We start from the raw sequence: 14,919 nt of genomic DNA on the forward strand, positions 1-14,919 counted from the left end.
CAGCAGTCTTCTTTTTACTTTATTTTGTTTTGTAGTTTTGATATAAAAGCGCTTTTTGTGTTATGCTAATTAGGGTCCAAGGTGCCCAGAGGGGCGTCTTTTTCACTCTCCGGTGCCCAATGACGCCCCCCTGCACTGCCCAAGAACGCCTCCTGATCATCAAATAACCTCCCACAGCCCGGCAAACAGTTCCGCCCCCTCCCCACGTCATAGTCTACCTTCTAGAAATGCCCCGTCCTTCTTCCTGTCTGCGGCCAGAAAACTTGCGCAGGCGCAGTACTGCCTGCGGCCTGCGTGATCATCAACGTCCTGAGGGCAACAGCGCTCAGGTCACATCACTGGGCTCGGCGCATGCCCAGTGAGACTTTTGAGGCTGTTGCCCTCAGGAGGTCGATGATCGCACAGGAGCAGGCTGCAGCCGGTAAAAAGAAGACTGCTGGAAATCAGGTACTTTAGTCAACATAGCGATGGTGCCAGCTTAAAATGGTAAAAGCAGGTGACAGATTCCCTTTAAGACGGCGCAGACCGGCGTCTCCCTCGGTCATGCGCCGCCTGCCCCAGCTCCCTCTGTCATGCGCCACCTGCCCCAGCTCCCTCTGTCATGCGCCGCCTGCCTGTTCATTCATAAAGTGAGATAAGCAGGCAGGTGGCGCATGAGGAGGTAGCTGTGGCAGGCGGCGCATGACCGAGGGAGCTGCCGGTCTGCGCCATCTTAATGAAGTTACTGTAGTACCGTAAGTATAGTATTAAGTACCGAACAGAGCATATACATTTAGATATAAATCGGATTGAATGCATTTAACAGTTGCGGGGACCGGTGTATTAGAGTAGAGTCACTGCACCGGGCCCCGCCATGAGTGTCTCCACCTCCTCCCTCCACACTGATGCATCTGATGGGGGATCTGTAGATGACACTTATGGGGATCTGTGGATGACATAAGTGTCATCCACAGATCCCCCATCAGTGTCATCCACAGATCCCCCATCAGTGTCATCCACAGATCCCCCATCAGTGTCATCCACAGATCCCCCATCAGTGTCATCCACAGATCCCCCATCAATGTCATCCACAGATCCCCATAACAGTGCGTCATCCACAGATCCCCCATAACAGTGCGTCATCCACAGATCCCCCATAACAGTGCGTCATCCACAGATCCCCCCATAACAGTGCGTCATCCACAGATCCCCCCATAACAGTGCGTCATCCACAGATCCCCCCATAACAGTGTGTCATCCACAGATCCCCCCATAACAGTGCGTCATCCACAGACCACCATTAGTTCAAAACCTACCAAAAGCACACCTTTTGGTTCAAATTTTTTTTTTCTTATTTTCCTCCTCAAAAACCTAGGTGCGTCTTATCATCAGGTGCGTCTTATAAAGCGAAAAATACGGTAATTTAATTTCATCCTTTATGTACCTTGTAGTTTTACCACCTTATATCTCTGATTTAGTCTGCATAGCGTAGATATCCAATTTTCACTAACCACAACATATTCATTTCTGTGAAACACCCGTTTTCTGAAAAGTACCCTTTCCACCCCTTAAAATGTTCGTACAGGGGGTGCACTTTCCAAAATGGGGTCATTTTTGGGGGGTTTTCACGGTATGGCCGCCTCAGGGTGTCTTCATATGCGACATAGCTGCCAATTACCATTCCAGCTAAATCAGCTTTCCAAAAGCCATATGGTGCTCCTTCCATTCTGAAGCCTGCTGTGCGTCCATACATCAGTTTATAAACACATATGTGATGTTGCTGTATTCGGGGGGGGAATGGCAACCTTTTCATGAAAAAATTGCAATTTTTCATTTTCACTGCCAAGTGTTTCCTAATTCTCGGAAACACCTTTGAGGTCAAAGTGCTCACTGCACACCTTGATAGATTCCTTGAGTGGTGTAGTCTCCAAAATGGGGTCACTTTTTGGGGTGTAGGGAGATCAGCTCTCTTTTGGGGGTCATTCTCACAGATATCTTCAGGACACCAAGTTTAAGATCCAAACACGGTGCTTTATTGCGGCACATCCGCATAAACATAAACAATAATACAAAATATTAAAACACTCGCCCGGCTGGACTCTAACTAAACAAACAGATCCCTGACTCACCTAAGTCCCTGTTCACACCCTGTGAACACATGCGGCTTTCTGAGCCAATGTCCCACAGCCTCCTGGCTGTACAGAGCACAGTATGCCCACGGTCTCCAGTCCAGTGTCTCTTGGGGAATCATGGTCTCTCAGCCCTCCTGGCTTGGACCACACTGACAGAGCCTCCAGGCCTCTGTCCACAGGTAACACACTCTCTCTCCCCCCCCCCTCTTGCTGACACCCTGGGAGGTGCTTTATGCCAACCTGAGTACCTCCAGCTGGTCTCACCTGTGGTGGAATAGGGGTGTGGACCGCACTATCCACCCCTTCCTTGTCTCTAACCTGTGTGAGACCTGTCACTGTCTCACAGGGGGTTTCCACTGTAGGGCCATCATAGGGTCTTCATATGCAACATAGCTCCCAATTACCATTCCAGCTAAATCCACTCACCAAAAGCCATATGGTGCTCCTTCCACTCTAAAGCCTGCTGTGCACCCATACATCTGTTTTTGAGCACATATGGGGTGTTTCTGTAAACTCCAGAATCAGGGTAATAGAATTTGAGTTTTTGGCTGTAAACCCTTAAAGGGATTCTGTCACCTCGTTTTAGCTTATAGAGCTGCGGACATGCACGGCTAGATCACCGCTAGCATGTCCGCAATATACCTGTCCCATAAAGCGGTGTCCCTTTATTGTGTTTAAAAAGTGATTTTAGACATATGGAAATGAGCCTGGTAAGGTGCTCAAGTGGCTGTACTAACCTTCTTGGTGCCCAGCCAAGCCCACCTGTGAAGCAGCCCAGCACCGCCTGCGTCCTCCGAATCTCCTCCTTTCTTCACAGTTAGATTGCTGTAATCTTGCGATGCGCGAGCTCGCGCATGCGCAGTTCTTTCCCTGAGGCTGATGCCAGCACAGGGAAGGAACACTATACCGGCACTGCACATCGCAAGATTACGGCAATCTAACTGAAGAAAGGAGGAGATTGAGAGGACGCAGTGCATGTCCGCAGCTCTATAAGCTAAAACGAGGTGACAGAATCCCTTTTATGTGTTGCAGGAAAAAATCTGCTAAAAAAAAAAAAGGGGAAATTTTGAAATTTTCTTTCCATTTTCCTTTAATTCTTGTGGGACACCTAAAGGGTTAACTAAGTTAGTAAAATCAGTTTTGAATAGCTTGTGGGGTGTAGTTTCTAAAATAGGGTAATTTATGGGTGGTTTCTAATATGTAAGCCCCACAAAGTGACTTCATAACTGAACTGGTCCTAAACTTCTAAGCCTTCTAATGTCCCAAAAATGAAAAAAAAAAAAAAAAATAGCATTTACAAAATGATCCAAACATGAAGTAGACATATGGGAAATGTAAAGTAAATATTTTAGGAATCTATTTGAAAAGTATAGAAATTGAAATTTGGTGCAAAATGTCAGGGTCCTGAAGGGGTTAAATCAGGTGACTTACAGCTATGTGTCTATGCTAACAGTTTGATATGGAGCTTGCCGGTGACAGACTCCCTTTAAATCAGCGGATGCTTTGTGTTCAGACCACCATGAATTTCCAAAATGCAAAAATGCTGGCATGCTTTTGCACAAGTCAGAAATTTGCATTACTGCAAACCGCTTACACAACATTCAAACAAAGAATCATTAAACAGAATCTGTCTTTTTTTTACAAAATTTTCATTGCTTTTTTTTTGCCATTTTTCTAAAATACGTAACAGGATTAATTAAAATGTAACTTAGGAGTGATTAAGAGCTAGTCCATGGAGTAAGGGTCCATTCACACTTCCGTGGGGTGTTGCAGACCCGCAAATTACAGATCCGCAAATTACAGATCCGCAACACACCCGGCCGGCACCCCCTATAGAAATGCCTATTCTTGTCCGCAGCTGCGGACAAGAATAGGACATATTCTATCTTTTGCAGAGCTGCGGAACGGAAGTTCAGGGCCGCGCTCCGCAAAAGCAGAAGCGGAGAGCACATAGTGTGCTCTCTGTTTCACGTCCGGGCCCATAGAGAATTAATGGGTCCGCACCCGTTCCGCAAAATTCCGGAACAGGTGCGGACCCTTTTGCGGACGTGTGAATGGACCCTAAGTCAATGACAAGAGAGCTGGTGGGCTGTCAACAACCATTTTGATTAAAACCCACAAATGGAATTAAGGAAGGTCACATAGTAACATAGTACAAAAGCCGAAAAAAGACATCTGTCCATCCAGTTCGGCCACAGGGTAAATTATTCTAAGAAATAACCATCATGGTGGAGTAAAAACTACTTTCAGTTTCATTCTAACAAACATTGTGCAAAATATAGAAAATTATCATTTGTTAACAAGTTCCTCTTTTAAATTAAAAGGTTTTCCGGGATTTTATTACTGATGACCTGTATATTATCAGTTAGGGACACCCGGGACCCCCGCCGATTAGCCATTTTCTCCTTGCTTACCAAGCATAGCACCGTACATTCTATAGTGGCAGTGCTTGATATCACAGCTCAGTTGAATGGGGCGAAGCTGGTCCGAGGCTATGTGACCGATGAACTTGTCATTCAGCCTACAAAAAGCAGAGAGAAGGCAGCTGCCTTCTCGAACAGCTGATCAGTGGGGGTCCTGGATAGGCCACCAATAAAAGAAATTTTTGGGGAAAACCCCATTAAAGGGGTATTCCCATCTTGGACATTGGGGGCATATCGCTTGTATACGTCCCCAATGTCCTATATGTGTGGGTCCCACACCTATGCTTAGAACGGAGCCCACAAAGTGTCGGAGGGCGCACGGCCACTCTCCATTCCCATTCATTTTAATGGAAGTTCCGCGCACTACTCAGCTATTTTCGGCAGTCCCACAGAAGAGAATAGAGCGGTGGCAGCGCTTGCACGGTGCACTTACTATTCACTTCAGTGGGACTTCCGAAAATAGCCAAGTGCACCTAAGAAACTTAAAGGGTCCTTTAGGTTAAAGTGTAAGGTGAAAGTTAAAGGTTAAAGCAGAAGGTTGAAGAGAAATCTTTAATTTGAGGTTACATGAACACATATTCAGTTAGCCGGCAGCAACCTGCCCATTCACCCTACTGACCTATAGCCAGAAAAGCAGAACACTTCCCACCTGTCTGATGTTCTCTTCTCTGATGCAATCAGTGTAAATGATCTTTCCAACTCCCTGTTTCTCTAGCTGAGTAGCAATTCTCTGAAAAGGACAAGGACATGCAAAGAATTAACACTTTACCAACATTATAATGAGAATTCTGAAAACATATTACACAACTTCAAAGTTTCAAACTCAGTAGATCATCATGTGATCAATTGACGGCTATAAGTGCCCTTGTGAGCCAGATCTTTAGACACTGCAATAACGTTTTGTCTGCCTGTGTCCCGGCACAGGTAGCCGCTTCATCCTCACTGCACTATGTGCGTTTGGACACAGGAAACTCATCCAGATAGCGACATGGAATGGCAGCCAGGTAAGTAGTCTTTTACCACACTACAGGGCGCAGTACAGAAGTGGAGGGCACAAAGGAGGCACTGCTGGCAACATAGTTATACTGGGGGCAGAAAACAGGGGATGACAGACAAAAGAGGCACTACTGGGGGGCATTATAAAAATAGAGAGATAAAGATAAAGAAAGAGGGGGCACTACTAGAGGCCTTATAAATACTGGGGGGCATTATTATTGGGCACAATATGGAGGGCATTGCTACCAACAGGGGCACCCTTGCAGAGCATCATCACTACTGGGGACACAGTAGGGGCCACTACTACTAAGTGAGGGCACTCTGGGATAGAATTATTACTATTGGTGGAATTTTTATGAACACTTTAGGCTACTTTCACACTTGCGTTCGGGGTTCCGCTTGTGAGCTCCGTTTGAAGGATCCGTACAGCCCCAATGCATTCTGAGTGGATGCGGATCCGCTCAGAATGCATCAGTTTGGCACCGTTTGGCCTCCGTTCCGCTCAGCAGGCAGACACCCGAACGCAGCTTGCAGCGTTTTTGTGTCCGCCTGGCCGTGCGGAGCCAAACGGATCCGTCCAGACTTACAATGCAAGTCAATGGGGACGGATCCGTTTGACGTTGACACAATATGGTGCAATTTCAAACGGATTCGTCCCCCATTGAGTTTCAATGTAAAGTCAGGAGTCCCCTATTAGTATACTATCAGATCTGAGTTTTCTCCAATCCGATGGTATATTTTAACTTGACCATGGGAACGCCTCTATGTTAGAATATACCATCGGATTTGAGTTAGATCGTGAAACTCAGATCCGACAGTATATTCTAACACAGAGGCGTTCCCATGGTGATGGGGACGCTTCAAGTTAGAATATACTGAGAACTGTGTACATGACTGCCCCCTGCTGCCTGGCAGGTGCTGCCAGGCAGCAGGGGGAAGACCCCCCCTCCCCCCCCTGTATTTAACTCATTGGTGGCCAGTGCGGTCCCCCCTCCCTCCCCAGTATTAAATGTGACCAGTGCGGCCCCCCTCCCTCTATATTCATTGGTGGCCAGTGCGGCCCCCCCTCCCTCCCTCCCTCCCCAGTATTAATTGTGACCAGTGCGGCCCCCCTCCCTCTATATTCATTGGTGGCCAGTGCGGCCCCCCCTCCCTCCCTATTATTAAATATGACCACTGCGGCCCCCCTCCCTCTATATTCATTGGTGGCCAGTGCGGATTCCCAGTATTAAATGTGACCAGTGCGGCCTCCCCTCTCCCCCCCCCCCTAATTAAAATCACCCCCCCATCATTGGTGGCAGCGGAGAGTTCCGATCGGAGTCCCAGTTTAATCGCTGGGGCTCCGATCGGTTACCATGGCAGCCAAGACTCTATTGCAGTCTTGGCTGCCATGGTTACTTAGCAATAAATAGAAGCATTATACTTACCTGCGAGCTGCGATGTCTGTGACCGGCCGGGCGCTCCTCCTACTGGTAAGTGACAGGTCTGTGCTATAAGCAATGCGCCGCACAGACCTTTCACTTACCAGTACGAGGAGCTCCCGGCCGGTCACAGACATTGCAGCTCGCAGGTAAGTATAATGCTTCTATTTATTGCTAAGTAACCATGGCAGCCAAGACTGCAATAGCATCTTGGCTGCCATGGTAACCGATCGGAGCCCCAGCGATTAAACTGGGACTCCGATCGGAACTCTCCGCTGCCACCAATGATGGGGGGGGGAGGTGATTTTAATTGGGGGGGAGGGGAAGAGGGGAGGCCGCACTGGTCACATTTAATACTGGGAATCAGCACTGGCCACCAATGAATATAGAGGGAGGGGGGCCGCACTGGTCATATTTAATACTGGGAATCCGCACTGGCCACCAATGAATATAGAGGGAGGGGGGCCGCACTGGTCACAATTAATACTGGGGAGGGAGGGAGGGGGGGCCGCACTGGCCATCAATGAATATAGAGGGAGGGGGGCCGCACTGGTCACATTTAATACTGGGGAGGGAGGGAGGGGCCGCACTGGCCACCAATGAATATAGAGGGAGGGGGGCCGCACTGGTCACATTTAATAAAGGGGAGGGAGGGCGTCTGCCCCCTCCTGCCTGGCAGCACCTGATCTCTTACAGGGGGGTATGATTCGCACAATAATTGTGCGGATCACAGCCCCCTGTAAGAGATCGGGTGCTGCCAGGCAGCAGGGGGCAGTCATGTACACAGTTCTTTTAGTATATTCTAACCTGAAGTGTCCCCATCACCATGGGAACGCTTCTGTGTTAGAATATACTGTCGGATCTGAGTTTTCACGAAGTGAAAAATCAGATCTGTAAAAACCAGTTATGCAGACGGATCCTTTCTGAACGGATGCAAGTGTTTGCATTATAGGAGCGGATCCGTCTGTGCAGACACCAGACGGATCCGCTCCAAACGCAAGTGTGAAAGTAGCCTTAGGGGATATCTATATGGCATTTTTATTTTGTAAGTATAGTGTTTGGCGACATTGGGGAGCACAGCATTGGAGGTAGCAGCAGTATTTAGGACTGTTGGTGCACCTGGAGGGGGAGGATGATTGAAAAGTGAGGAATTTAAGAGGTGTGTATGTCAAACTCTGCAGAGAAGAGTTGCAGCTGGAATACTTTTTCATGGTCCGAACGGAGAAGATAAGGAGAGATAACATCTATATGTAAGAGGTATGTAGTGCCAGATGTAATGTCTAATTGGGCACTATTTCAGTTTTCACCTCAGGCAGTAGAAGAGGTAGAATTGGACCAGGCCATACCTGTCAACTGTATCTGCGTACCAAGGATACAGATACAGTTGTGAACACAAACTGCTGCCAGGAATAGCAATTCCTGGCTTGCTGTCCGGATTAGGGCCCTCAGACATAACTTTGCTTGCGGCCCCATAAATGCCAAGCGCACCACTGCTAAGGAAGATACTAAACCTAAATATAGTGTGTAGAAATGCACCAGACTTTCCATAGTTGCTCAGGCTGGATGACAAATGTGGTACACTTTTGTCTATCTCTATACCAGTTACTGGTTGGCTTACTTTGGAACAGAATTTAACACCAGAACCATCTTCAGTCACAACCCTTTCCTGTGAAAAAATGCCTATTTTCTGTTAAAATAAGCTTAAGGCTACATTCACACAGCTGTTTTTAGAACAAGTTAAAGGCTTTGGGGCTATTCACATGGCGGTTTTTTTTCACGGCCAGTGAATAGCAGGCATCAAAAAATAGAACATGTTCTAGTTTTGGCAGTTTTCACAGACAGACGGAAGACAATGAAATCAATGTGACAGTTTTAACAGCCTAGAGACAGGAGTGCACCAGTCTAACGGCTGTTAAAAAATGGGTACACTAGTGCAATATGGCCTTTTAGTGGATAAAAATTAGTTGCATCATCCACTTGCACGTGCAGAGGCAGTCGCTCCTCTTTATTCTGAAGGACCTGCACTCAAGCATGATGATGTTAACTCGTGATCATGCTGGGAGCGTGTGGGGACTTCATCATGCTTGAGCGCAGGTCCTTCAGAATCAAGAGAGGAGTGACTGCTTCTGCGCGTGCTAAACGGCCAGAAAAAGGATGCACAAATAGTAGAAAAATTACCATGAAAAACGGACACTGTGTCCGTTATTTAATTGCCATTTTTTTTCACTGTCATGTGAATGCCGCCTAAAGGGGTTATCCGGTTAGAAATATTGATAACCTATCCCCAGGATAAGTGATTAATAGCAGATCAGTGGGGGTCCGACTCCCAGGACCCCTACCGATCAGCTGTTAGAGGAGGTCAGTGCCCTGTGAGCTCCGCGGCTCTTCCTAGGCCATGTGACATCACCGTACATCGGTCGTATGGCCTAGTTCACTTCAATGGGGCTGAGATGCAATACCATGTACAGCGCTGTACTTGGGAGAGATGCCAGCAGGAGCAGGCTGTGCTCAATAGAGCTCCAGTGAGCACAATGGCTCCTCGTAAAAGCTGATCGCGGGGGTGCCGGGACTCAGACCCCCCCCCCCATCGATCTGATAATTATGACCTATCCTGAGGAAAGGTGATTTTATATTACTGTATAACCCCTTTGAAGCTAAACAAGTGTAAGAGTGTTTCACATTTTGACACAATTCACAAAAAAACATTCAAGTTTGATGACATTAATAAATGTGGGCCACTGACATTAAAAATGTGTCTGAAAAGAAAAACTTGTTGCCAATTTGCCTTTTTTACCTTTCGATGAGAGGGGTCTGCTAAGTCAATCTTGTTGAGCACAAGTAAGTGAGGTTTAATTCCAAGATACTCTTTAAAGAGAGGGTTTCGTCCAGATAAAGGGATTTGTTGATAGTTATGGAAATTTTTAGATAAACAGCATGTGTGTAGACTTTATAAAGACACCATTGCGTAGATTGAAGAAAGCCTAGACTTAAAAACACATATATAATTTCTATCATGTTTTAGAAACTAATGTCCAAAACAGACAGCCTACTGAAGAATCTAAAGTCTTTTCCCATCTGCATAATGATGAAGGCTCGGGTTTGTTTTCTGACTGTAAATTAGAGAGATTTGATTAATTAAATACAACTGAAGTATCATTGTATTTCAACATTTGTTAAAGGGTTTCTGTCACCCCGCAAAACTCATTTATTTTTTTTTGGATAGTTAGATTCCTCATAGTGCGATATAGGAGAATATAATAGTCTTACTTTCATGCGGCCGATTCTTTATAAAACGAACTTTTATAATATGTAAATGAGGGCTCTACCAGCAAGTAGGGCGTCTACTTGCTGGTAGCTGCTGCAGAAATCCGCCCCCTCGCCGTGTTGATTGACAGGGCCAGCCGTGATCTCCTCCTCCGGCCGGCCCTGTCAGTAATTCAAAAATCGCGCGCCTCTGGTTATTCGGCGCAGGCACTCTGAGATGAGGAGGCTCGTATCCTCAGCACTCCCTCAGTGCGCCTGCGCCGATGACATCACCGAAAGAGAAGACGTCATCGGCGCAGGCGCACTGAGGGAGTGCTGAGGAGACGAGCCTCCTCATCTCAGAGCGCCTGCGCCAAATGACCAGAGGCGCGCGATTTTTGAATTACTGACAGGGCCGGCCGGAGGAGGAGATCACGGCTGGCCCTGTCAATCAACACGGCGAGGGGGTGGATTTCTGCAGCAGCTACCAGCAAGTAGACGCCCTACTTGCTGGTAGAGCCCTCATTTACATATTATAAAAGTTTGTTTTATAAAGAATCGGCCGCATGAAAGTAAGTAAGACTATTATATTCTCCTATATCACACTATGTGGAATCTAACTATTCAAAAAAAAAAGAGTTTTGCGGGGTGACAGAAACCCTTTAAGGTAGATGTACAGTAAAGTAGAATTTAGACCTACCGGTAAATAGCTTTCCAGGAGTCCGACATGACAGCACTAAAGGAAAGGAAGCACATAGAGGGTTAAAAGCCCCTCCCTCCCCTCCAACACCAGTGTTTTCAAATCATCACACCAGTCAAAAGCAACATATATATTTAACTCTAAATTTACAAATAATAAACAGTTATATACTTAGGGAGGGAGTAAGTAGGGTGCTGTCATGTAGGACTCCCAGAAAACTATTTACCGGTAGGTCTAAATTCTACTTTCCAGGACGTCCTCCATGACAGCACCACATAGAGCAATACCAGATAAACTACTTTAGGGAGGGACCACAGCTTGCAGGACTTTACACCCAAAAGCTAGGTCTCTACTAGCTGATAGGTCTAGTCTGCAATGTTTGCAGAAGGTTTGAAAACTAAACCAGGTAGCTAGCTGCCTTGCAAATTTGTTCCACTGAGGCATTAGCTTTTTTCCGCCCAAGAAGCAGCCATTGCCCGAGTAGAATGGACTGTGACTTTAAATGGGCAGTCTTTGCTCGGAGTAGTAGAAACTTGATGGATGCAAAAGTGGATTTAGAAGCCCGTTTTCTTTTATCCTATCCCGGGAATTTTGCAAATAAAGTTGAAACTTTTCTGAAGGGACGAGTGGCTTCCAAATATTGTATTACCGAACAACGAACATCTATGGAAATGTATGGAAATGTTGTTCTTTTACATTCTCCGAATCTGTACAGAAGGAGGGAAGAATTATTTCCTGATCACGATGAAAGGATGAGATGACTTTTGGGTCCAATTTTAAGATTATTCTCTCATCCAAAGACCTCATATATGGTGCTCTTGAAGAAAATGCCTGTATCTCTCCTACTCTCCTTGCCGATGTTATGGCTACTAGAAATACTGTCTTAAAAGAGCATTTTGATTTCACATTTTTCTAATGGCTTAAAAAGGAAGATTATATAGGTGATCCAATACAAGTGACAAATCCCAAGGAGAGACTGACTTTTACAGGAGGACAAATTCTGGAGATGGCACAAGTAAATGTCTTAATCCAATTATGCTCTGCCAGAGAAAAAGCCAGGAACTAACAAAGCAGAAATCTGAACTTTTATAGTACAGGGTCTGAGACCCATGTCAAACCCCTCCTGCAAGAAATCTAGTATGTCCTGAATAGAAGGGGGAAAAAACTCTTTGTGAATAGAATCATACCAAGTACGTAATCTTTTCCAAATCTTACCGTAGATGGCAGAAGTAACTCTTCTGTGACTTTGTCGCATGGTTGATATTACTTTTTCTGATAGACCTCTGGTTCTTAACATCTGTTCTTTAGAATCCATGTTGCCAACTTCAACCTGTGCACTTGTGGATGTCAGAAAGGACCCTGGAATAAAAGAGCTTTATCTGGGGGGAAGAAAAAAGGGTTCCTCCAATGCCAAGTTTTTTTAGAATTGGGAATCAGCTCTGTTTTTGCCAATATGGAGCTATCAGGATTAGAGTTACTTGTTCTGTTCTCAGCTTTTTTAGGATTGCTCCAATTAGAGGAAAAGGAGGGAAGGCATAGGCAAGATCCCTGTCTCAATTCTGGGACAACGCGTCTACCGCCATTGGTCTGTCCCACAGATTTAGTGAGAAGAGAGAGAGCAAGCGAGTATTTTTTTCTTGTGGCAAAAAGATCCATCTGAGGAGTCCCTCATTTCTTGCAAAGTAGATGAAAAAACTTTTGAGACACCACTCTCCAAGGCATATGAAATGTCTGCTTAGAAAATCTGCAGTCACATTTTTCTCTCCTTTCAGGTGGATTGCTGAGATTGACAGTATATTCTTCTCTGCCTAGCTGAATATCCGGTCTGACAAATTCTGAAGGGGTGGAAATCTTGACACCCCCCCTTGATGTTTCAGAAATGATACAGTTGCAATGTTGTCTGAGAGAACACATACATGTAGGCCCTTTAGAAGATTTTCTGCCTTCAGGAAAGTTTCTAGGACCGAATTTAAGGCCCCTTGCAGATGAGTGTGTCCAGATGCGTTCAGTGAAAATTGCGTGATTTCGCAAACAAAGCCATTTAGTTTTGTTTGCGATCGCGTTCAGTTTTTATTGCGCGGGTTCAATGCGATTTACTGCATTTTGCAAACGCGTAATAAAAAAAACAAGGTTTACAAATAACATCTCTTAGCAACCACCCGTGAAAATTGCATCCGCACTTGCTTGCGGATTGAGGACTTTATTGACTCCATTTTGAATCTCCAATGTTTCACCCACAGATTTTGGATCTTTAAGTTTAGGATGGATCAATATGTCCCATTCGAGTAACGTCCCCGACCAATCTCTTCTGGAGGCACTGGTCTGATGGCTTGTAGACACAATAGTTTTTCCAAATCTGACACTATTGCAGAGTTCTGTTCCGACTGAGCAAATTTTGTCGTCACAACAAATTTTCTCGGGGGAGGATTTAAAATTTTAATTTTGTATGCTCCTCTTTTTAGCCACCTCACATACGCCCATAGGATATAATCGTCCTATCGGTGGATGTTTAACTCTGAATGGACATTCTGGAACGTCCATTCAGAGATCGCAGCTGCATGCTAATCGTGCAGCTGCAGAGCGGGTTGCCCGCTGTAAGTGACAGCAGGGCAACACAGAGTGAAGGCAGGGACAGTTCCCAGGTGTCCCTGCCTTCTATATCGCTGCATACACAGCGCTCACCGAGAGCAGAGAGTGACGAGGAGAAAGCAAAGCTATTAAATATTCCACTGTATTTACTGAGGAAAATAAACTATCAGATGAAATGCAGAATGTAAAAGTAAATTCCCTATTAAAAGTGACCTGTCTGACCGAGGAAGAAGTACAACAGAGACTTAAAAAGATTAAAATAGACAAATTGCCAGGAGCAGATGGAATACACCCCGTATCCTAAGAGAATTAAGTAATGTCATAGCCAGACCCTTATTTCTGATATTTACAGACTCTATACTGACAGGGAGTGTTCCACAGGATTGGCGCATAGCAAATGTGGTGCCAATATTCAAAAAGGGTGCAAAAAACAGACCCTCGAAATTATAGGCCGGTAAGTTTAACATCTGTTGTGGGTAAACTGTTTGAAAGTTTTCTAAGAGATGCTATCTTGGAGGATCTCAATGAAAACAAGCAAATAACATCATATCAGCATGGCTTCATGAGGGATCGGTCATGTCAAACTAATTTAATCAGTTTCTATGAGGAGGAAAGTTCTAGACTTGACAGCGGCGAATCAATGAATGTCGTATATCTGGACTTCTCCAAAGCATTTGACACTCTACCACATAAAAGGTTAGTATATAAAATGAGAATGCTCGGACTAGGAGAAAATGTCTGTATGTGGGTAAGTAACTGGCTCAATGATCGAAAACAGAGGGTGGTTATTAATGGTACACACTCAGGATTGGGTCACTGTCACTAGCGGAGTACCTCAGGGGTCAATATTGGGCCCTATTCTCTTCAATATATTTATTAATGATCTTGTAGAAGGCTTGCACAGTAAAATATCAATTTTTGCAGATGACACTAAACTGTGTAAAGTAATTAACACTGAAGAGGACAATATAAAGCTACAGATGGATCTGGATAGATTAGAGGCTTGGGCGTAGAAGTGGCAGATGAGGTTTAACACTGACAAATGTAAGGTTATGCACATGGGAAGGAATAATGCAAATCACCTGTACATACTAAATGGTAAAACACTCGGTAACACTGTCATGAAAAAGGACCTAGGAATTTTAATAAACAGCAAACTAAAGTTGTAAAAACCAGTGTCAGGCAGCTGCTGCCAAGGCCAATAAGATAATGGGTTGCATCAAAAGGGGCATAGATGCCCATGACGAGAACATAGTCCTTCCACTTTACAAATGACTAGTCAGACCACATATGGAGTACTGTGTACAGGTCTGGGCTCCTGTGAACAGGGCAGATATAGCAGAGCTGGAGAGGGTTCAGAGGAGGGCAACTAAAGTAATAACTGGAATGGGGCAACTACAATACCCTGAAAAATTATCAACATTAGGGTTATTCAC

At 45.3% G+C, this 14,919-nt stretch overlaps 1 protein-coding gene across 1 annotated transcript in view; it reads right to left on the bottom strand.

Annotated features, from left to right (window-relative positions):
- Positions 1 to 14,919, bottom strand: part of MTG1 (mitochondrial ribosome associated GTPase 1) — a 408,689-nt gene that overhangs the window by 317,121 nt on the left and 76,649 nt on the right. Inside the window, exons 3-4 of the mRNA XM_040435854.1 lie at positions 9,746 to 9,850; positions 5,184 to 5,264 (exon numbers count right to left, since the gene is read on the bottom strand). Coding sequence (XP_040291788.1) covers positions 5,184 to 5,264; positions 9,746 to 9,850 — 186 coding nt within the window. The remainder of the gene's footprint in view (positions 1 to 5,183; positions 5,265 to 9,745; positions 9,851 to 14,919) is intronic.

The sequence above is a fragment of the Bufo bufo genome, chromosome 6 (genome assembly GCF_905171765.1).
Source record: "Bufo bufo chromosome 6, aBufBuf1.1, whole genome shotgun sequence".
In the NCBI taxonomy this organism is placed as follows: Eukaryota; Metazoa; Chordata; class Amphibia; order Anura; family Bufonidae; genus Bufo; species Bufo bufo.